The 25,602-nt window shown below is 51.5% G+C and overlaps 1 protein-coding gene across 3 annotated transcripts; it reads right to left on the reverse strand.

Annotated features, from left to right (window-relative positions):
• Positions 1-1,522: 1,522 nt before the first annotated feature.
• Positions 1,523-25,602, reverse strand: LOC138774966 (non-receptor tyrosine-protein kinase TNK1-like). Of its 3 annotated transcripts, none has more exons than XM_069955736.1 (14): positions 25,368-25,602; positions 8,147-8,317; positions 5,665-5,735; positions 4,745-4,966; positions 4,507-4,659; positions 4,127-4,404; positions 3,915-4,041; positions 3,676-3,822; positions 3,494-3,588; positions 3,251-3,412; positions 3,083-3,165; positions 2,578-2,978; positions 2,285-2,380; positions 1,523-2,194 (listed from the first exon to the last, which is right to left on the reverse strand). In XM_069955736.1, the coding sequence occupies exons 1-14, from the start codon at positions 25,408-25,410 to the stop codon at positions 2,069-2,071; spliced, it is 2,175 nt and encodes a 724-aa protein (XP_069811837.1). In that variant the 5' UTR covers positions 25,411-25,602; the 3' UTR covers positions 1,523-2,068. The 3 variants fall into 3 exon arrangements, with proteins under 3 accessions (XP_069811837.1, XP_069811836.1, XP_069811838.1); XM_069955735.1 differs by having other exon boundaries at positions 3,083-3,168; positions 25,368-25,601; XM_069955737.1 differs by lacking the exon at positions 25,368-25,602 and adding an exon at positions 24,959-25,114 and having other exon boundaries at positions 3,083-3,168.

Below are 25,602 nucleotides of genomic sequence, written 5' to 3' on the forward strand. Positions count from 1 at the left end.
GATCTCTTTATAGTAAATTTGAGAACCTTTAGGTCATGTGACCCACAGGTCTTCTCTCCCTTTCTTCCTCTCTGTGCTTCGCCAGTGATGCCTGCCCAGCATTGTCTCAGGAGCCAACAGGAGGAGAGTCTGAGGCGCTGGGCCCCTGGGGTACTGGGGGTGAGAGGGGGGCCCGGGTTTCAGTACACACTCTTCCATGGTTAGCCAGTTTCAGGACAAAAAAGTCCTTAATGGCTAACCAAGGACATTGCAGGGCTGAGCAGGACACCGGGCCCCTGATGTGGTGGGCCCCATAGCAGCTACAGCGGTAGTTCCGCCCCTAGTAAAAGTCTATAGGACAGGAGGCTGCTGTTCCTTAATCCAACCACTAGATGTCACTCTCACACAGTAGAGCTGCAGATAACACTAGGCCTAGCTGCACACACCCTCTCTGGTCTCTGTAGTCTGCACTTCCTTCTGGTAGTCAGTCTGGTTCCAGAGAGAGAAGAGAGCAGACCTGTTTTTTTCACTACTAGCTACCCAAGCTCCATGGGTTTCTAGCGCCGACCTCTAGGGAAACCAGAGACACGGAAGTCTTCCCCCTTGTCTATGCTGAGGATTCATACAGCTACGACAGAACAGGCGACCACCTAAGAGAACAGGGCGGATAACTCAGGACTGGACCTGCAGTAGAGCACAGTGCCAGCAAGCCGCTCTCTACTGACAGACACTCAGCTTAGTAGGAAGGATACTACAAGCCAGCTCCACCCAGAGACAAGTAGCCTCCAAAACACCAGAACCCACCAGCTGGCCCAACATCAGTACCAGCAACCCGGGCCATGACATCGCCCGTCTACCCTATCCCCACACCACAAGACCTGCCCCTCTATCCACCACACCACAAGATCCGCCCCTCTACTCATCCCCAACACCACAAGACCCGCCCCTCCATCCACCACGCCACAAGACCCGCCCCTCTATCCACCTCACCACAAGACCCGCCCCTCTACTCATCCCCAACACCACAAGACCTGCCCCTCTATCCACCACACCACAAGACCCGCCCCTCTACTCATCCCCAACAGCACAAGACCCGTCCCTCATGACCTATCCCGAACATCACAAGACCCGCCCCCCTATCCCCCACACCACAAGACCCGACCCTCTATCCCCCACACCACAAGACCCGCCCCTCTACCCTATCCCCCACACCACAAGACCCGCCCCTCTATCCATCACACCACAAGACCCGCCCCTCTGCCCTATCCCCCACACCACAAGACCCCCCCCTCTGCCCTATCCCCCACACCACAAGACCCACCCCTCTACCCTATGGTATGGATGTGCAGTGTGTGGGTACAGGGATCGGTGGACTGATACCAATGTTATAGGCTGAACATACAAATTTGCAGTGTGGATGTTGGGCCCTATGGGGTTAACCTGCAGGTTGTACGGTGCTGCACCCTTTAGGGTGGGGTCCCCTTTTAACTCTTCCCTTCATGGACAGCACAGCCAATAGAAAAGGAGGCAGAGACGAGCGGCATCAGAGCAATAATAAGTTTATTATAGACGGCGGTGAGCCGTCTGTCCCTGAGCTCCTCATACATAACGTCGGGGACACGTCTGACCGGTTCCGGCATATATGTGTCGCATTCCTGAGATCACATCACCTAGCGGTGTCCTCAGAGTTGTAGTCCTCCAGCCAGTCCTGGTTTATACAGATCCTCTCCCCCGCGGTAACACCGCAGATCATTTTGGTATGGACTTGGTCCCTAGGGCGCCACCACCTTCAGCAGTAACATCTTCTCGGTGATGACGGCCAGGATCCGTGGCTAACACTTCCTGTGATAATACTTAGCGGAACGTCTGTAGACTACAATCCGCAACATTGTTCTACGGCAAGCTCCATCCCTGAGTCTGTGACCCCCAGAGACGTCCAGCGCCCCGGGGTCCTCAATATGGCCACCACCATTGTCCATTGATGCTTGGCGGAGCGGCCTCAGTCCTCATGGACTCCGTCCATCCAGTCCTCATGGACTCCACCCATCCAGTCCTCATGGACTCCACCCATCCACTGGGGGTAGGTCGGTCACTGAGGGTGCAGCGCTCTGCGCAGGACGTAGCGGGAGGCTGACTCCAGGTTCCATTGACACTTCTCCAGGATCCGGCGGCAATCCTCCTTGCTGTGCCGGCTGACATTGTACAGCTGCTCCACCTGCACAGGAAACGGAGAGTTAGAGGGGTGAGATGGAGGATGACCACCACCATCATCTCTGCTCGCGAAGAACACCATTCTACTACTCACCTTCAGAGCTTGTACGGCACGGGTAACGTCACCACTATAACGGCGCAGAGCGTCTCGACTCTCCTCTGTGGTCACACCATGGACCCGCTCCTCCACCTGAACATCATAAGATACTGGTTATGGTACATTGTCTACTCCAATTACCTCCAGAGCTGTAGTAATTACTCTGTTACATCATGTCTTTGGGTCATCATGGAGATATGAGGTCTCCCTCAGGAGTGCAGCTCTGGATGTGACTGGTGAGTGCACATTAGTCATGAAATGGCAGGGATTGTTCCTTGCAATCTTCATACCTCTTTCACCTTCCTCTGGAGGTCGCTCTCGGCTGAACCTCCTTTCTGTGCTGCCACCTTTGGGTCTGATGGTACACGATGGACGATTTCCCCTATGGGCGCCAGGACCGGAGAGGAGGAGAACTTCTCTTTACTGGACCGGTTCACCTGGGGGGTGGGGTAGTCAGTGTTGGGCAGGGGAAGGATCCTTTCCTTGGCAGCGGGTAGCTTTGGTTTGGGCAGGACTGGGGGACGGAGGTTAGCAAGGATCCTCCGGGGCGGGAGGTCACTCATCCTTCTGGGAGATGCTTCCCGGGGTGGAGAACTCTCTAGATCTCGCACCCGGCTTTTGGGTCCGGGGAGGTTCTGGCGACCAGTTTGAGGACTGAAATCCGAGAGAGACTCGAGACTTTTCGAGAGGCCTAAGGTGAAAAAAAAAAAAAAAAGAGGGAGGTTAGTCCCATAGACCCAATGTACGCTATGATGGAAAGAGCCAATGGCGATGGTACATGGGGGGGCCACTTACGTTGCATGCGGAGTAACTTGACTCCAGCTCCGCCCCCTGCTCCTCCTCCTTCTCGCCGTACAGCTTCTTTTGCTCTGTTCCGTCTTCTGGAAGAGACACAAAGTGATGAGACTGACGCCACAGAAGCCGAGACCCCCTGTTGACCCCCAGTGAGTGCCGGATACTTACTCATTGCTTGCCTCTGCATCAAGAGAGAGCTTCATCAGGCTGCTCCCCAACTGTACGCCGCTCCGCACCTGAGACACGTCCTCTGGACTGACCAGCGATGGTGGAAACTGGCCCACCTTTAGGGTGCGCCGGTTCTGTCCCCTCCACAGCTGAGAGTCCGGCCTAAAAGGGGGAAAAAAAAGGGGTGACCCAGGGTCTCCTACAAAAATCCGCTGCTCTGGAACAATCTAAATTGGCACCTACCCTGCATCAATGACAGTCACCACATCCCCCGCATCCAGGCGCAGTAGAGTGGGATCCATCACCTCCTGCAGAACCCGTACCTCCACCGGCCTCACCTATACAGAGCCACAACATGTTTGTCAGGTCACGTGTATTGAGTGGGGTGTACAGGGGGTAAAGGAAGGACATGAGGTCTCACTCACCTCTTGGATCAGGGTCATCAGGCTGCTGAAGTTGGGCCGATGCTCAGGTTTGGGGGCCCAGCACTTCATCATGACGGAGTACATCCCTTGTGGACAGTCATCTGGCCGCTCCAGACGCTCGCCTTCACGGTCAATTTTGTTCAAGATCTGTTGAGAGACAATGACTCTTAGACCCTTCTGCTATATGGGGAATCCCCCATCCCCCTGCTTCCCCTGAAGGTGTAGGACTGGTAAAATACCTGGCGGCCGCTTAATCCCAGCCAAGGCTCATGGCCATAGGTAAACATCTCCCACAGGGTGACCCCGAACATCCAGACGTCAGATGGGTGGGAGAAGGTGCCGATCTTAAGACTTTCCGGAGAACACCTGAAGAACAATGAAAGTGTCACATGAAGGCTTCTAGCCTCTTAAGTAACCCCCCCCCCCATATCACCACTATATGGCTTCTTACCATGCAAAGGGTATCTTGCGGTGGGCAGACATGATGTAGTGGTCATTGTGTCCATTCAGTGCCCTCATCAGGCCAAAGTCGCCGATCTTAACCACTTCCTCGCTGGTCAGCAGGATGTTCCGGGCGGCCAGGTCCCGGTGGATGAACTTACGGGATTCCAGATAGCTCATCCCGGATGCGATCTGTAGGGCGTACGAGCACAGGAGCAGCAAAGAGAAGGAGCCGTAACGCGAGCGTAGGGTGTCATGGAGGGATCCAAGAGGAGCCAGCTCCGTGATCTAGTAACCATAGAAACAACCGGTGATATAGATGGAGGTCATCCCACCAGATCCCTCACCCCAATCTAGATGGCTACATGGGTGACATCATTGCTTCCTCACCATCTTGAGAGGCTGTGCCAGGACAACGCCATACAGGCGTATGAGGTGTGGGTGATCCAAGGCATACATAGAGTTCACCTCCTGCAGGAAATCGAGAAGAGCGTCGGGGTCCGATCCTGCGTCCGTGCGGAGAGACTTTACTGCGACATTCACCTGTAGCGAGATACGGTATGATTATATGGATACACCAAAAATGCATCCCATGATGCTCCAGGTGACAGGAGGAACAGACACGTACCAATCTACCACCAGGGATCCGCCATTCTCCTCTTCTAACCACCCCAAAACATCCGTCTCCCAAGCGTTCAAACAGGCTGAGGTCCCGCTCATTGATCAGACACTTCAAGGAACAGTCGGGGTCCCCTCTGGGGGCGGCTGATGAGGGGGAAGATGAGGACGAGATAAGGGCTTCAGGATATGGTGGAGAATCAGGGCTGTCAGGGCTCCTTGTGGAGAACATCTGTGAGAAAGAAGGAGGAGGTTGGAGTGACAGTCTACTGGGCTTGTTAGAGCCCCGCCCCCAGCTATAAGCATCACAGTATTAAAGAGGAACTCCACCCAGCCAACACTACAGGGGAAGGCGAGAGCCCCACTATACATATCACAGTATTATAGGGGAACTCCACCCAATTTATGACCAAGCTGACACTAAAGGGGAAGGTCAGAGCTCCACTACACACATCACAGCATTATAGAGGAACTCCACCCAATTTATGATGAAGCTGACACTACAGAGGAATGTCATAGAAAGTTCTCATAAAGTTCTAAAAGAAAGTTTAATGGAAAGTTCTCCTGTAAGGCTGAGGCCTTCTCTGACTCTTCCGCCACCTCCCTCTCCGGTGATTCTCTCAGCTTTAGTCTCACCAATAATGAGTAAACAACCGGCAGTGAATTTCCTTCAGCCGCAGCCGCGCCCGCAGCCACCACCACATGAATCACTGTGTAAATGATGACTACAATACAAAGGTCTCCTGCTGAGAGATCACAGGAACCTGCACTGCGTCCTCACAGGGGTCACTAAACACACTTCAAGGGGAGCTCAACCTGTCCTTCCTGTCCCGTGGGAGCACTGGACAGGAATGGGACGGCATGGATGCCGACTGATGTAAACTACTAACAATGTTTACATTAAAAATATGGTGGCTCGGGGGCGCTCACCTTGTACATCCAGGACTTGGGACGCACTTGGGGCTTTCTCCGCTTTAAAGCTTCAAAAAGTCTTCGTTGTGCTGAAATAAAGGAAAGTGAAAAGTGAAACAACATAAGAGAGAAGACAACGCTCCACCAATCTGCAAACAATAAGAGGATGCAAGGCGCGCACAATGGTTAAGAGTCCTCACGGGGGATGATGGAGACTCTACACAGAACTAGAAGGATGGGAGGTGGTGGAGACTCTACACAGGACTAGAAGGACAAGAGATGGTGGAGACTCTACACAGGAATAAAAGGACAGGAGATGGTGGAGACTCTACACATGACTAGAAGGACAGGAGATGGTGGAGACTCTACACAGGACTAGAAGGATGGGAGATGGTGGAGACTCTACACATGACTAAAAGGACAGGAGATGGTGGAGACTCTACACAGGACTAGAAGGATGGGAGGTGGTGGAGACTCTACACAGGACTAGAAGGACAAGAGATGGTGGAGACTCTACACAGGACTAGAAGGATGGGAGGTGGTGGAGACTTTACACAGGACTAGAAGGACAAGAGATGGTGGAGACTCTACACAGGAATAAAAGGACAGGAGATGGTGGAGACTCTACACAGGACTAGGACAGGAGATGGTGGAGACTCTACACAGGACTAGAAGGATGGGAGGTGGTGGAGACTCTACACAGGACTAGAAGGACAGGAGATGGTGGAGACTCTACACAGGACTAGAAGGATGGGAGATGGTGGAGACTCTACACATGACTAAAAGGACAGGAGATGGTGGAGACTCTACACAGGACTAGAAGGATGGGAGGTGGTGGAGACTCTACACAGGACTAGAAGGATGGGAGGTGGTGGAGACTCTACACAGGACTAGAAGGATGGGAGGTGGTGGAGACTCTACACAGGACTAGAAGGACAAGAGATGGTGGAGACTCTACACATGACTAGAAGGACAGGAGATGGTGGAGACTCTACACATGACTAGAAGGATGGGAGGTGGTGGAGACTCTACAAATGACTAGAAGGACAGGAGATGGTGGAGACTCTACACAGGACTAGAAGGACAAGAGATGGTGGAGACTCTACACAGGAATAAAAGGACAGGAGATGGTGGAGACTCTACACATGACTAGAAGGATGGGAGGTGGTGGAGACTCTACACAGGACTAGAAGGACAGGAGATGGTGGAGACTCTACAAATGACTAGAAGGACAGGAGATGGTGGAGACTCTACAAAGGACTAGAAGGACAGGAGATGGTGGAGACTCTACACAGGACTAGAAGGACAGGAGATGGTGGAGACTCTACACAGGACTAGAAGGACAGGAGATGGTGGAGACTACACAGGACTAGAAGGACAGGAGATGGTGGAGACTCTATACAGGACTAGAAGGATAGGAGATGGTGGAGACTCTACACAGGACTAGAAGGATAGGAGATGGTGGAGACTAAACAGGACTAAAAGGACAGGAGATGGTGGAGACTCTACACAGGACTAGAAGGACAGGAGATGGTGGAGACTATACAGGACTAGAAGGATAGGAGATGGTGGAGACTCTACACAGGACTAGAAGGATGGGAGGTGGTGGAGACTCTACAAATAACTAGAAGGATAGGAGATGGTGGAGACTAAACAGGACTTAAAGGACAGGAGATGGTGGAGACTCTACACAGATTAGAGAGGGCTAAAAAACAGGAGATGGTGGAGGTTGTACAAAGGGAAATAGGAGGTTATAATATAGTATGGGGCCTGGTGGACAGGAGATGGTGTATCTACAGGAGGTGATTATATAGTATGGGGAGATAATATAGCTATAGGAGGTTATTATATAGTACAGGCTCTGGTTGGCAGGACATGATGCATCTATAAGATATTCCTACATGGCGCCTGGTGGGCAGTGGAGGATCATGGGGATTATCTCTCTTCCAATAACGTGCAGAATTTGGAGAACTTAGCGATTCTCCCCGGGGAGATGACAGGAGGATGAGATATCTCCACACCTCATTCCAAGCGGAATATCAGTGACCTCATTCCACCATGGATCAGAAACACGGGAGACGCATCCGCTGACTCACAACACGTGACACGTGAGAAAGTATCCAAAGGAAACCATCAGTAATAAGAACAACACAGGATGGAATCTTATGTAATGGATGGAGGACAAGTCACTTTCCTATTACTAGCAGGGACATCTACACAGAACTACATCCCCCACCATGATGTATCTAAACCCATTATGTGATACTCATAGAACCACACGGTGCTACATCCCTCATCATGTATCTAATTTAACCATGTGACGGGCAGGGGACAAGTTATTTCCCTCACATTATGTGTGATACTACCTTAGATATCCATCATGTTTGTATCTAAATTTACCATGTAGTACAGTCTACATCATGAGTCAGAGTATCTAATCCTATCATGTTTGATACTCTCTCAAAGAGACAAGCACTAGGTCCCCCCATCATGATCTTACCTGGTCTCCCCATTCCAATCTGATCCAAGTCAAATGGTTTTACAAAGTCGAAGTGTCCGGGTCGTGTTACGTTGAGTTCATCCCGAATCTTGGAGTAGAATTGTTCCAGCTGGACCTCCCGAAGGAGCGAGAGCAGCCACTCGGGCCCCTCCTCTGTCACCATCTCAGCACCTGGAGAGAACAATCCAGCCGTCAGGATAGATGTAGTGTCCGTGACCGGAGACGAGCCGTCAGGATAGATGTAGTGTGTGTGACCGGAGACCAGACGTAAGGATAGGCGTAGTGTCCGTGACCGGAGACCAGACGTAAGGATAGGCGTAGTGTCCGTGACTGGAGAGACTCACTGAGCTATATGGTAGTGCCTTACGCCTGTTCTTGTGGTTCATCCAGGGAAAAATCCGATCTATAAACAGCGGTGGTGGCGGCACACGCATCCACCGCGCTGTATACACACAACAGACTGAGTGAGAGGACACGCCTGCTCTGTGTTCTCTATATCCTCACGTGTAGGAAGATCAGAGACAACATGTACGGACACGAGAGGAATGAGGAAGAGACAGCAACATCACAACACACATGAATCACTGAGCCCAACACTGTTCTGTACAGTACCACTGACCCCATCACTGTCCCCTACAGTACCACTGACCCCATCACGGTCCCCTACAGTACCACTGACCCCATCACTGTCCTCTACAGTATTACTGACCCCATCACTGTCCCCTACAGTACCACTGACCCCATCACTGTCCCCTACAGTACCACTGACCCCATCACTGTCCCCTACAGTACCACTGACCCCATCACGGTCCCCTACAGTACCACTGACCCCATCACGGTCCCCTACAGTACCACTGACCCCATCACTGTCCCCTACAGTATCACTGACCCCATCACTGTCCCCTACAGTATCACTGACCCCATCACTGTCCCCTACAGTATCACTGACCCCATCACTGCCCCCTACAGTCCCACTGACCCCATCACTGTCCCCTACAGTCCCACTGACCCCATCACTGTCCCCTACAGTCCCACTGACCCCATCACTGTCCCCTACAGTACCACTGACCCCATCACTGTCCTCTACAGTATCACTGACCCCATCACTGTCCTATACAGTACCACTGACCCCATCACTGTCCCCTACAGTATCACTGACCCCATCACTGTCCTATACAGTACCACTGACCCCATCACTGTCCTATACAGTACCACTGACCCCATCACTGTCCTATACAGTACCACTGACCCCATCACTGTCCCCTACAGTACCACTGACCCCATCACTGTCCCCTACAGTACCAATGACCCCATCACTGTCCCCTACAGTATCACTGACCCCATCACTGTCCCCTACAGTACCAATGACCCCATCACTGTCCCCTACAGTACCAATGACCCCATCACTGTCCCCTACAGTATCACTGACCCCATCACTGTCCCCTACAGTATCACTGACCCCATCACTGTTCCGTACAGTACCACTGACCCCATCACTGTCCCCTACAGTACCACTGACCCCATCACTGTCCCCTACAGTACCACTGACCCCATCACTGTCCCCTAAAGTACCACTGACCCCATCACTGTTCCCTAAAGTACCACTGACCCCATCACTGTTCTGTACAGTACCACTGACCCCCATCACTGTCCCCTACAGTCCCACTGACCCCATCACTGTTCTGTACAGTCCCACTGACCCCATCACTGTCCCCTACAGTACCACTGACCCCATCACTGTCCCCTAAAGTACCACTGACTCCAGCACTGTCCCCTACAGTACCACTGACCCCATCACTGTTCTGTACAGTATCACTGACCCCATCACTGTCCCCTACAGTATCACTGACCCCATCACTGTCCCCTACAATACCACTGACCCCATCACTGTCCCCTACAGTCCCACTGACCCCATCACTGTTCTGTACAGTACCACTGACCCCATCACTGTTCTGTACAGTATCACAGACCCCATCACTGTTCTGTACAGTATCACTGACCCCATCACTGTTCTGTACAGTATCACTGACCCCATCACTGTCCCCTACAGTCCCACTGACCCCATCACTGTTCTGTACAGTACCACTGACCCCATCACTGTTCTGTACAGTACCACTGACCCCATCACTGTTCTGTACAGTACCACTGACCCCATCACTGTTCTGTACAGTATCACTGACCCCATCACTGTTCTGTACAGTACCACTGACCCCATCACTGTTCTGTACAGTACCACTGACCCCATCACTGTTCTGTACAGTACCACTGACCCCATCACTGTTCCGTACAGTACCACTGACCCCATCACTGTTCTGTACAGTATCACAGACTCCATCACTGTCCCCTACAGTCCCACTGACCCCATCACTGTTCTGTACAGTACCACTGACTCCATCACTGTTCTGTACAGTATCACAGACTCCATGACTGTCCCCTACAGTCCCACTGACCCCATCACTGTTCTGTACAGTACCACTGACCCCATCACTGTTCTGTACAGTACCACTGACTCCATCACTGTTCTGTACAGTATCACTGACCCCATCACTGTTCCGTACAGTCCCACTGACCCCATCACTGTTCTGTACAGTACCACTGACCCCATCACTGTCCCCTACAGTCCCACTGACCCCATCACTGTTCTGTACAGTACCACTGACCCCATCACTGTCCCCTACAGTACCACTGACCCCATCACTGTTCTGTACAGTACCACTGACCCCATCACTGTCCCCTACAATACCACTGACCCCATCACTGTTCTGTACAGTATCACAGACCCCATCACTGTTCTGTACAGTACCACTGACCCCATCACTGTTCTGTACAGTACCACTGACCCCATCACTGTCCCCTACAGTACCACTGACCCCATCACTGTTCCGTACAGTACCACTGACTCCATCACTGTTCTGTACAGTATCACTGACCCCATCACTGTTCCGTACAGTACCACTGACCCCATCACTGTTCCGTACAGTACCACTGACTCCATCACTGTTCTGTACAGTATCACTGACCCCATCACTGTTCCGTACAGTACCACTGACCCCATCACTGTCCCCTACAGTCCCACTGACCCCATCACTGTTCTGTACAGTACCACTGACCCCATCACTGTTCTGTACAGTATCACTGACCCCATCACTGTCCCCTACAGTCCCACTGACCCCATCACTGTTCCGTACAGTACCACTGACCCCATCACTGTTCCGTACAGTACCACTGACCCCATCACTGTCCCCTACAGTCCCACTGACCCCATCACTGTTCTGTACAGTATCACTGACCCCATCACTGTCCCCTACAATACCACTGACCCCATCACTGTTCTGTACAGTATCACTGACCCCATCACTGTTTTGTACAGTATCACTGACCCCATCACTGTTCTGTACAGTATCACTGACCCCATCACTGTTCTGTACAGTATCACTGACCCCATCACTGTCCCCTACAGTCCCACTGACCCCATCACTGTCCCCTACAGTACCAATGACCCCATCACTGTCCCCTACAGTATCACTGACCCCATCACTGTCCCCTACAGTACCAATGACCCCATCACTGTCCCCTACAGTACCACTGACCCCATCACTGTCCCCTACAGTACCAATGACCCCATCACTGTCCCCTACAGTATCACTGACCCCATCACTGTCCCCTACAGTATCACTGACCCCATCACTGTCCCCTACAGTATCACTGACCCCATCACTGTTCCGTACAGTACCACTGACCCCATCACTGTCCCCTACAGTCCCACTGACCCCATCACTGTCCCCTACAGTCCCACTGACCCCATCACTGTTCCGTACAGTACCACTGACCCCATCACTGTCCCCTACAGTACCACTGACCCCATCACTGTCCCCTAAAGTACCACTGACCCCATCACTGTTCTGTACAGTACCACTGACCCCATCACTGTCCCCTACAGTCCCACAGACCCCATCACTGTCCCCTACAGTCCCACTGACCCCATCACTGTCCCCTACAGTACCACTGACCCCATCACTGTCCCCTACAGTACCACTGACCCCATCACTGTCCCCTACAGTACCACTGACCCCATCACTGTCCCCTAAAGTACCACTGACCCCATCACTGTTCCCTAAAGTACCACTGACCCCATCACTGTTCTGTACAGTACCACTGACCCCCATCACTGTCCCCTACAGTCCCACTGACCCCATCACTGTTCTGTACAGTCCCACTGACCCCATCACTGTCCCCTACAGTACCACTGACCCCATCACTGTCCCCTAAAGTACCACTGACTCCAGCACTGTCCCCTACAGTACCACTGACCCCATCACTGTTCTGTACAGTATCACTGACCCCATCACTGTCCCCTACAGTATCACTGACCCCATCACTGTTCCGTACAGTACCACTGACCCCATCACTGTCCCCTACAGTCCCACTGACCCCATCACTGTTCTGTACAGTCCCACTGACCCCATCACTGTCCCCTACAGTACCACTGACCCCATCACTGTTCTGTACAGTATCACAGACCCCATCACTGTTCTGTACAGTATCACTGACCCCATCACTGTTCTGTACAGTATCACTGACCCCATCACTGTCCCCTACAGTCCCACTGACCCCATCACTGTTCTGTACAGTACCACTGACCCCATCACTGTTCTGTACAGTACCACTGACCCCATCACTGTTCTGTACAGTACCACTGACCCCATCACTGTTCTGTACAGTACCACTGACCCCATCACTGTTCTGTACAGTACCACTGACCCCATCACTGTTCTGTACAGTATCACTGACCCCATCACTGTTCTGTACAGTACCACTGACCCCATCACTGTTCTGTACAGTACCACTGACCCCATCACTGTTCCGTACAGTACCACTGACCCCATCACTGTTCTGTACAGTATCACAGACTCCATCACTGTCCCCTACAGTCCCACTGACCCCATCACTGTTCTGTACAGTACCACTGACCCCATCACTGTTCTGTACAGTACCACTGACTCCATCACTGTTCTGTACAGTATCACTGACCCCATCACTGTTCCGTACAGTACCACTGACCCCATCACTGTTCTGTACAGTACCACTGACCCCATCACTGTCCCCTACAGTCCCACTGACCCCATCACTGTTCTGTACAGTACCACTGACCCCATCACTGTCCCCTACAGTACCACTGACCCCATCACTGTTCTGTACAGTACCACTGACCCCATCACTGTCCCCTACAGTACCACTGACCCCATCACTGTTCTGTACAGTATCACAGACCCCATCACTGTTCTGTACAGTACCACTGACCCCATCACTGTTCTGTACAGTACCACTGACCCCATCACTGTCCCCTACAGTACCACTGACCCCATCACTATTCCGTACAGTACCACTGACTCCATCACTGTTCTGTACAGTATCACTGACCCCATCACTGTTCCGTACAGTACCACTGACCCCATCACTGTTCCGTACAGTACCACTGACTCCATCACTGTTCTGTACAGTATCACTGTCCCCATCACTGTTCTGTACAGTACCACTGACCCCATCACTGTTCTGTACAGTATCACTGACCCCATCACTGTTCTGTACAGTATCACAGACTCCATCACTGTCCCCTACAGTACCACTGACCCCATCACTGTTCTGTACAGTATCACAGACCCCATCACTGTTCTGTACAGTATCACTGACCCCATCACTGTTCTGTACAGTATCACTGACCCCATCACTGTCCCCTACAGTCCCACTGACCCCATCACTGTTCTGTACAGTACCACTGACCCCATCACTGTTCTGTACAGTACCACTGACCCCATCACTGTTCTGTACAGTACCACTGACCCCATCACTGTTCTGTACAGTATCACTGACCCCATCACTGTTCTGTACAGTACCACTGACCCCATCACTGTTCTGTACAGTACCACTGACCCCATCACTGTTCTGTACAGTACCACTGACCCCATCACTGTTCTGTACAGTACCACTGACCCCATCACTGTTCTGTACAGTATCACAGACCCCATCACTGTTCTGTACAGTATCACTGACCCCATCACTGTTCTGTACAGTATCACTGACCCCATCACTGTCCCCTACAGTCCCACTGACCCCATCACTGTTCTGTACAGTACCACTGACCCCATCACTGTTCTGTACAGTACCACTGACCCCATCACTGTTCTGTACAGTACCACTGACCCCATCACTGTTCTGTACAGTATCACTGACCCCATCACTGTTCTGTACAGTACCACTGACCCCATCACTGTTCTGTACAGTACCACTGACCCCATCACTGTTCTGTACAGTATCACAGACTCCATCACTGTCCCCTACAGTCCCACTGACCCCATCACTGTTCCGTACAGTCCCACTGACCCCATCACTGTTCTGTACAGTACCACTGACCCCATCACTGTCCCCTACAGTCCCACTGACCCCATCACTGTTCTGTACAGTACCACTGACCCCATCACTGTCCCCTACAGTACCACTGACCCCATCACTGTTCTGTACAGTACCACTGACCCCATCACTGTCCCCTACAATACCACTGACCCCATCACTGTTCTGTACAGTATCACAGACCCCATCACTGTTCTGTACAGTACCACTGACCCCATCACTGTTCTGTACAGTACCACTGACCCCATCACTGTTCCGTACAGTACCACTGACTCCATCACTGTTCTGTACAGTATCACTGACCCCATCACTGTTCCGTACAGTACCACTGACTCCATCACTGTTCCGTACAGTACCACTGACCCCATCACTGTTCCGTACAGTACCACTGACTCCATCACTGTTCTGTACAGTATCACTGACCCCATCACTGTTCCGTACAGTACCACTGACCCCATCACTGTCCCCTACAGTCCCACTGACCCCATCACTGTTCTGTACAGTACCACTGACCCCATCACTGTTCTGTACAGTATCACTGACCCCATCACTGTCCCCTACAGTCCCACTGACCCCATCACTGTTCCGTACAGTACCACTGACCCCATCACTGTTCTGTACAGTACCACTGACCCCATCACTGTTCCGTACAGTACCACTGACCCCATCACTGTCCCCTACAGTCCCACTGACCCCATCACTGTTCTGTACAGTATCACTGACCCCATCACTGTCCCGTACAGTATCACTGACCCCATCACTGTTCTGTACAGTATCACTGACCCCATCACTGTTTTGTACAGTATCACTGACCCCATCACTGTTCTGTACAGTATCACTGACCCCATCACTGTTCTGTACAGTATCACTGACCCCATCACTGTTCTGTACAGTATCACTGACCCCATCACTGTTTTGTACAGTATCACTGACCCCATCACTGTTCTGTACAGTATCACAGACTCCATCACTGTTCTGTACAGTATCACTGACCCCATCACTGTTCTGTACAGTATCACTGACCCCATCACTGTTCTGTACAGTATCACTGACTCCATCACTGTCACCCGTCATCCCATCCACCAGATACTGTTGCTATATGCGGGGCAGTAAAGCAGTCCTATAGCAGTGATATAATGGGGTCAGCGGGGTTAGCGAGGACGCTGTGATGTTAATTAGGAATAGTCAGTATATGAGTCATTAGTATTTCAGGCTGATTTCATGTTCCCCCGGGGCAGACGCCGCTCCCTATAAACAGGATATCAACACCAAATCCGCCAAACATCATCAGCGATCTGTGCCAGGAGCGCTGCTCCGGAGGCCTCCGCCATACAAGAGCCCGATCCCACATACAACCCTACACCCCTCCATCCGCTCACCGCATACGCTACCCCATATACGCTCGCTATACTGTGCGCTGTGTACAATGTGAGCTCTCTACACAGTCTGCTCTCTATTCTTCCAGTCTCTACCCTATCCACTCTATTGTCCTCTCTACTCTCCTACTTACTACCCTATCCACTCTATCTGTTCTCCCGCTCTCTATCCTATCCACTCTCTATTGTCCTCTCTACTCTACTACCCTATCTGCTCTCTATTCTCCTGCTCTCTACCCTATCTTCCCTCTCTCAATTCTCCCACTCTTTATACTATCCCCATTCTATTGTTCTCTCTACTCTACTACTTACTTTCCTATCTGCTCTCTTTTCTCTCACTCTCTCCCCTATCCCCTCTCTATTCTCCCGCTAACCTCTATCTGATCTCTATTCTCCTGCTCTCTCCCCATCCGCTCTCTATTCACCCACTCTGAACCCTATCCGCTCTCTCTGCTCTCTGTTGGTTACTGTCTCTATCATTCATTACTCAATAGCATGTGACAGGTGTGTAACACCAGGGGACATGTGCTATAGGAGTGAATGTGCCGTCCACCAGTAGTGTCATCACAGGCGTGCACCAGGGCGCCGGCGCCGCTTTTATAAACACTTTCTAAACCTGAAATTATTTGGGTAATTTTGGAAACAACCATTGAGAGTAAGAACGCCCCATGGCGGGTGGCCGCACCCCACACCTGTCCTCACGTGTGGTGGGTGTGCCTGGCACATCGCCCTCATCTACCAAGCCACACGTGTGTCTCTAGTGCCAGGGAACTGCTGTGTTTTCTGTTCTGTCAGTGTTCTGCACAGCCCCCATTACATGAGACGGGCGTGACACAGACGTGAGCACAGCGCGTACCGGAGGAAGACCCCGGGCAATAGAGCGAGCCATCACCTATAGGACCCCGGGCAATAGAGCGAGCCATCACCTATAGGACCCCGGGCAACAGAGCGAGCCATCACCTATAGGACCCCGACAACAGAGCGAGCCATCACCTATAGGACCCCGACAACAGAGCCAGCCATCACCTATAGGACCCCCGGCAACAGAGCGAGCCATCACCTATAGGACCCCGGGCAATAGAGCGAGCCATCACCTATAGGACCCCCGGCAATAGAGCGAGCCATCACCTATAGGACCCCGACAACAGAGCCAGCCATCACCTATAGGACCCCCGGCAACAGAGCGAGCCATCACCTATAGGACCCCGGGCAATAGAGCGAGCCATCACCTATAGGACCCCGGGCAATAGAGCGAGCCATCACCTATAGGACCCCCGGCAACAGAGCGAGCCATCACCTATAGGACCCCGGCAACAGAGCGAGCCATCACCTATAGGACCCCCGGCAACAGAGCGAGCCATCACCTATAGGACCCCCGGGCAATAGAGCGAGCCATCACCTATAGGACCCCCGGCAACAGAGCGAGCCATCACCTATAGGACCCCCGGCAACAGAGCGAGCCATCACCTATAGGACCCCCGGCAACAGAGCGAGCCATCACCTATAGGACCCCCGGGCAACAGAGCGAGCCATCACCTATAGGACCCCGACAACAGAGCGAGCCATCACCTATAGTACCCCCGGGCAACAGAGCGAGCCATCACCTATAGGACCCCCGGCAACAGAGCGAGCCATCACCTATAGGACCCCCGGCAACAGAGCGAGCCATCACCTATAGGACCCCGGCAACAGAGCGAGCCATCACCTATAGGACCCCCGGCAACAGAGCGAGCCATCACCTATAGGACCCCCGGCAACAGAGCGAGCCATCACCTATAGGACCCGGGCAACAGAGCGAGCCATCACCTATAGTACCCCCGGGCAACAGAGCGAGCCATCACCTATAGGACCCCCGGCAACAGAGCGAGCCATCACCTATAGGACCCCCGGCAGCAGAGCGAGCCATCACCTATAGGACCCCGGGCAACAGAGCGAGCCATCACCTATAGTACCCCCGGCAACAGAGCGAGCCATCACCTATAGGACCCCCGGCAACAGAGCGAGCCATCACCTATAGGACCCCGGCAACAGAGCGAGCCATCACCTATAGGACCCCGGCAACAGAGCGAGCCATCACCTATAGGACCCCCGGCAACAGAGCGAGCCATCACCTATAGGACCCCCGGCAACAGAGCGAGCCATCACCTATAGGACCCCGACAACAGAGCGAGCCATCACCTATAGGACCCCGACAACAGAGCGAGCCATCACCTATAGGACCCCCGGCAACAGAGCGAGCCATCACCTATAGGACCCCGACAACAGAGCGAGCCATCACCTATAGGACCCCGGGCAACAGAGCGAGCCATCACCTATAGGACCCCCGGGCAACAGAGCGAGCCATCACCTATAGGACCCCCGGCAACAGAGCGAGCCATCACCTATAGGACCCCCGGGCAACAGAGCGAGCCATCACCTATAGGATCCCCGGCAACAGAGCGAGCCATCACCTATAGGATCCCGACAACAGAGCGAGCCATCACCTATAGGACCCCGACAACAGAGCGAGCCATCACTTATAGGACCCCCGGAAACAGAGCGAGCCATCACCTATAGGACCCCCGGCAACAGAGCGAGCCATCACCTATAGGACCCCGGGCAACAGAGCGAGCCATCACCTATAGGACCCCGACAACAGAGCGTGCCATCACCTATAGGACCCCGACAACAGAGCGAGCCATCACCTATAGGACCCCCGGGCAACAGAGCGAGCCATCACCTATAGGACCCCCGGCCACAGAGCGAGCCATCACCTATAGGACCCGGGCAACAGAGCGAGCCATCACCTATAGGACCCCGGCAACAGAGCGAGCCATCACCTATAGGACCCCGGCAACAGAGCGAGCCATCACCTATAGGACCCCGGCAACAGAGCGAGCCATCACCTATAGGACCCCCGGCAACAGAGCGAGCCATCACCTATAGGACCCCCGGCAACAGAGCGAGCCATCACCTATAGGACCCCCGCCAACAGAGCCAGCCATCACCTATAGGACCCCGGGCAACAGAGCGAGCCATCACCTATAGGACCCCGACAACAGAGCGAGCCATCACCTATAGGACCCCGACAACAGAGCGAGCCATCACTTATAGGACCCCCGGAAACAGAGCGAGCCATCACCTATAGGACCCCCGGCAACAGAGCGAGCCATCAGCTATAGGACCCCGGGCAACAGAGCGAGCCATCACCTATAGGACCCCCGGCAACAGAGCGAGCCATCACCTATAGGACCCCCGGGCAACAGAGCGAGCCATCACCTATAGGACCCCGACAACAGAGCGAGCCATCACCTATAGGACCCCGACAACAGAGCGAGCCATCAGCTACTACTATGTGAATACACACTCGCATTCCACCAGTATGATGAACACAAAATCAGTATTACATGGACTCACTGACTGACACATGAATACACACTCACACTCATACACACACATTTCCTCAGAAATCGCGGCCGTTGTTTCTGCGGTACTTATGTAGTGCTGCAGGCTGAGGGAATCCTGGCCGGAGTGTATACACATAGTACATATATACATACTCACCGTATACACTCCGGCCAGGATCCCTAGCAGCGCCGCAAGAAACTGACATGTCATTCATTAAATAGCGGCCGCAGAAAACCCTATCAGTGCTAACTGTGGAGCGAGCGGCTCCGGCCGCACGCTCCATTGTGAGCAGCGGGGAGTTCGGATGCGGGCGCGCATGGATGCACCCGCATCAGAACTCAGCGGCGCTAAAGATCATCCGGCCAGTACTGTACAGCCAGTACGGATCATGGAAGGGCCGGTCTCATACTACGTGTGACCACAGTCTTGTGTATTATATGGACTTATGCTCAGTCTATCAGTATATTACTATGCATTATACGGATTCATACACTCACTCTGTCAGTATATTACTATGCATTACACGGATTCATACACTCACACTGTCAGTATATTACTATGCATTATACGGATTCATACACTCACACACTGTCAGTATATTACTATGCATTACACGGATTCGTACACTCACACTGTCAGTATATTACTATACATTACACGGATTCATACACTCACACTGTCAGTATATTACTATACATTACACGGATTCATACACTCACACTCTGTCAGTATATTACTAAGCATTACACGGATTTATACACTCACACTGTCAGTATATTACTATGCATTACACGGATTTATACACTCACACTGTCAGTATATTACTATGCATTACACGGATTCATACACTCACACTCTGTCAGTATATTACTAAGCATTACACGGATTTATACACTCACACTGTCAGTATATTACTAAGCATTACACGGATTTATATACTCACACTGTCAGTATATTACTATGCATTACACGGATTCATACACTCACACACTGTCAGTATATTACTATACATTACACGGATTCGTACACTCACACTCTGTCAGTATATTACTATACATTACACGGATTCGTACACTCACACTGTCAGTATATTACTATACATTACACGGATTCATACACTCACACTCTGTCAGTATATTACTATACATTACACGGATTCATACACTCACACTCTGTCAGTATATTACTATACATTACACGGATTCATACACTCACACTCTGTCAGTATATTACTATACATTACACGGATTCATACACTCACACTGTCAGTATATTACTATACATTACACGGATTCATACACTCACACTGTCAGTATATTACTAAGCATTACACGGATTTATACACTCACACTGTCAGTATATTACTATGCATTACACGGATTCGTACACTCACACACTGTCAGTATATTACTATACATTACACGGATTCATACACTCACACTGTCAGTATATTACTATACATTACACGGATTCATACACTCACACTGTCAGTATATTACTAAGCATTACACGGATTCATACACTCACACTGTCAGTATATTACTAAGCATTACACGGATTCATACACTCACACTCTGTCAGTATATTACTATACATTACACGGATTCATACACTCACACTGTCAGTATATTACTATACATTACACGGATTCGTACACTCACACTGTCAGTATATTACTATACATTACACGGATTCGTACACTCACACTGTCAGTATATTACTATACATTACACGGATTCATACACTCACACTCTGTCAGTATATTACTATGCATTACACGGATTCATACACTCACACTGTCAGTATATTACTATACATTACACGGATTCATACACTCACACTGTCAGTATATTACTATGCATTACACGGATTCGTACACTCACACTGTCAGTATATTACTAAGCATTACACGGATTCGTACACTCACACTGTCAGTATAATACTATGCATTACACGGATTCATACACTCACACTGTCAGTATATTACTATACATTACACGGATTCGTACACTCACACTGTCAGTATATTACTAAGCATTACACGGATTCGTACACTCACACTGTCAGTATAATACTATGCATTACACGGATTCATACACTCACACTGTCAGTATATTACTATACATTACACGGATTCGTACACTCACACTGTCAGTATAATACTATGCATTACACGGATTCATACACTCACACTCTGTCAGTATATTACTATACATTACACGGATTCATACACTTACACTCTGTCAGTATATTACTATACATTACACGGATTCATACACTTACACTCTGTCAGTATATTATAAAGGACTCACATGTATAGTATATGTAATGTACATGGACTCACATGTTTCCTAGTATACAGACTGAGGCCATGTTCAGACCTTGTAAGAGACCGGCCGTTCCATGACCTGGCCAGATCACGGAACGGCCGGACTCAGAAAGGGGCTGCAGTATCAGCCGGATGATCCCTTAGATCTTTAGTGAGTTCTGATGCAGGTGCATCCGTGCGCATCCGAACTCCCCGCTGCTCACAATGGAGCGTACGTCCGGAGCCGCTCTCTCCACAGTGTGCACTGACAGGGTTTTCTGCCGCCGCTATTCACTGAATAAATATGTAGAAGACGGCACTTTCGTGGCGGTGGTGCTCGAGGTGAGAAAAATGTTCAGATAATAGGAAGGGTGTACACCCCTAAGCTGATGAAGGTCATGCTTGGCCGAAACGCGTCCTTGTACCATATGTGTGCTACACTACAATAAAGAAGCATAATTTACTTGGTGAGTGCCGGGCTCTTTCTATTATCTGAGCTATTCACTGAATGACATGTCAGTTTCTTGCGGCGCTGCTAGGGATCCCGGCCGGAGTGTATACATATATGTACTATGTGTATACACTCCGCCCGGATTCCCTCAGACTGCAGGTAAGTATCTGAGAAATCACGGCCAATGTTACAACTGCTGTGATTTCTGCAGAACTTACGTAGTGTGAACATAGCCTGAGTGTAAACGTGTGTAACACTAAGGGGGACATTTATCATCGGGCGTACATGGATTTTTTCCGCGGAAAATGCCGATTTGCGCATTATTTTATTCGCAAATGGCCAATTTGCGAATAAAATATTCGCTAATCAGCACTTTCCGCCGGGTACGCCGGGGGGCGGGGAGGGGGTGTGAAGGGGGCGGAACGGAGGGCGCGGGCTCAGAGTCCGCGTGATTCACCATCCGTTCCGCAAAAAGATACGCCGGAAACCTACTCCAGTCCTCAGCTGGCGTAGGTTTTCGGTGGTGCACACCAGAGCGTACGGGATTTATGTAGAGGCAGTCAGCCTTTACATAAATCACCGTAGCGCCGGAGATTCGGGGACATTTATAAGTCCGGGGTAAAAAACGCCGGACTTAATAAATGTCCCCTTAAGTGTGAGTTCACGTAACATATAGTAATTTAGTGTTGTACATTACATGGACTCTAAGGCCCTATTCACACGTCCTGTTCCTGTCCGCAATTGCGGATCCACAATTACGGACAGAAAAATAGGACCAATGTATTTCAATGGACCCATACACACATCCGTGTTGTGTACTGGGCTGCAATCCGTTCCGCAAAAAAAAGGACAACCTCAACTGACACACCCAATACAACTCTATGGGGTCCGTATTTACGGATGCAATACGGACGAAAATTTGCCGATTGGTTACGGACTCAAATTTGCGGATTGAAAAATATACTGACGTGTGAATAACCCCTAAGGGAGATTCCTCACAGTCTTACAGTAGGAATGTCCTTTGTTGCTCATAGCAACCAATCACAGCTCAGCTTTTATGTCTCACATTGCGCTGGAAAAATGAAAGCTGAGCTGTAACTGGTCGCTATGGGAGCTGTAACTGGTCACTATGGGAGCTGTGACTGGTCGCTATGGGAGCTGTGACTGGTCGCTATGGGAGCTGTGACTGGTCGCTATGGGAGCTGTGACTGGTCGCTATGGGAGCTGTGACTGGTCGCTATGGGAGCTGTGACTGGTCGCTATGGGAGCTGTGACTGGTCGCTATGGGAGCTGTGACTGGTCGCTATGGGAGCTGTGACTGGTCGCTATGGGAGCTGTGACTGGTCGCTATGGGAGCTGTGACTGGTCGCTATGGGAGCTGTGACTGGTCGCTATGGGAGCTGTGACTGGTCGCTATGGGAGCTGTGATTGGTCACTATGGGAGCTGTGACTGGTCACTATGGGAGCTGTGACTGGTCACTATGGGAGCTGTGACTGGTCACTATGGGAGCTGTGACTGGTCACTATGGGAGCTGTGACTGGTCGCTATGGGAGCTGTGACTGGTCACTATGGGAGCTGTGACTGTATGGGAGCTGTGACTGTATGGGAGCTGTGACTGGTTACTATGGGAGCTGTGACTGGTTACTATGGGAGCTGTGACTGGTTACTATGGGAGCTGTGACTGGTCGCTATGGGAGCTGTGACTGTATGGGAGCTGTGACTGGTTACTATGGGAGCTGTGACTGGTTACTATGGGAGCTGTGACTGGTCACTATGGGAGCTGTGACTGGTTACTATGGGAGCTGTGACTGGTCACTATGGGAGCTGTGACTGTATGGGAGCTGTGACTGGTTACTATGGGAGCTGTGACTGGTTACTATGGGAGCTGTGACTGGTCACTATGGGAGCTGTGACTGTATGGGAGCTGTGACTGGTTACTATGGGAGCTGTGACTGGTTACTATGGGAGCTGTGACTGGTCACTATGGGAGCTGTGACTGGTTACTATGGGAGCTGTGACTGGTCACTATGGGAGCTGTGACTGGTCGCTATGGGAGCTGTGACTGGTCGCTATGGGAGCTGTGACTGGTCGCTATGGACAACAGAGAATCTTATTATAGCGCAATAAATCTCCCCCTCAGCCTGTATAAGATTATTTATTACATGCACTCACACTCAGCCTGTATTCTATTATCTATTATAGATTCGGGAGGCCTTCCGGGCACACTCACACTGGGGCTGTATACAGATACCGGGAGGCCTGCCGGGCACACTCACACTGGGGCTGTATACAGATACCGGGAGGCCTGCCGGGCACACTCACTCTGGGGCTGTATACAGATACCGGGAGGCCTGCCGGGCACACTCACACCGGGGCTGTATACAGATACCGGGAGGACTGCCGGGCACACTCACACTGGGGCTGTATACAGATACCGGGAGGCCTGCCGGGCACACTCACTCTGGGGCTGTATACAGATACCGGGAGGCCTGCCGGGCACACTCACACTGGGGCTGTATACAGATACCGGGAGGCCTGCCGGGCACACTCACACTGGGGCTGTATACAGATACCGAGGCCTGCCGGGCACACTCACACTGGGACTGTATACAGATACCAGAGATTAAGAGCCTGGAGTGTACACTCACACTCACCATTTCCACACAATGGAGCGGAGGTGTGAGGTGAGAGCAGCCACATTTACATGATAAGAGGGCGACTTCCCACAACCCAATCACATGGGGACCACAACCCCCCACATACACCGAGACCATCCATGTGGTGACCCCCACCCAAGTCTTACCGGCAGCCATGGCACGATTGTGTGACCTCACCCACCCAGACCCCCATATCCCACCATGTATAGCACATAGACACTCACCTGCGAGACGGCCAAAGAGAAGGCGAGCAGTCTGAATCCACACCAGGGTGGCTGTCTCCTGAGGTCTGCTTAGAGTGTCTGATGGCCCCAGTGTGCACTCTCAATGTATGCGCCCCTCCTGTATCTGTGTGCACTCTATTAGACTCCCCCTTCTCTATGTGCACTCTATTAGACTCCCCCCTTCTCTATGTGCACTCTATTAGACTCCCCCTTCTCTATGTGCACTCTATTAGACTCCCCCTATCTCTGTGTGCACTCTATTAGACTCCCCCTATCTCTGTGTGCACTCTATTAGACTCCCCCTTCTCTATGTGCACTCTATTAGACTCCCCCTATCTCTGTGTGCTGTATACCCTCCTCTGTCTCTGGGTTGTGTGTACAGGACAGTCTCGGTGACATATATTTATACCTGTGATCTCTTCCCGGCTCCGCGCTCTCTCCTCCTTCTTCATTCTCCTGTGACCACAGCCTGTAGCTCCAGCCTCTTGTGTCCTCAGTCACCGCCTGTCTATATGACGTTGCCAGGCGCTCTCTATTGCTGGCTGGATCAGAGTCTTAGCTCTCTCTTTTATTAACAAATCTTGGTGTCTCTCTCAGTGCACAGTCTGTGGGTGTCTCTCTCGGTGCACAGTCTGTGGGTGTCT

This window comes from Dendropsophus ebraccatus, unplaced genomic scaffold (genome assembly GCF_027789765.1).
Source record: "Dendropsophus ebraccatus isolate aDenEbr1 unplaced genomic scaffold, aDenEbr1.pat pat_scaffold_1168_ctg1, whole genome shotgun sequence".
NCBI classification, from domain to species: Eukaryota; Metazoa; Chordata; class Amphibia; order Anura; family Hylidae; genus Dendropsophus; species Dendropsophus ebraccatus.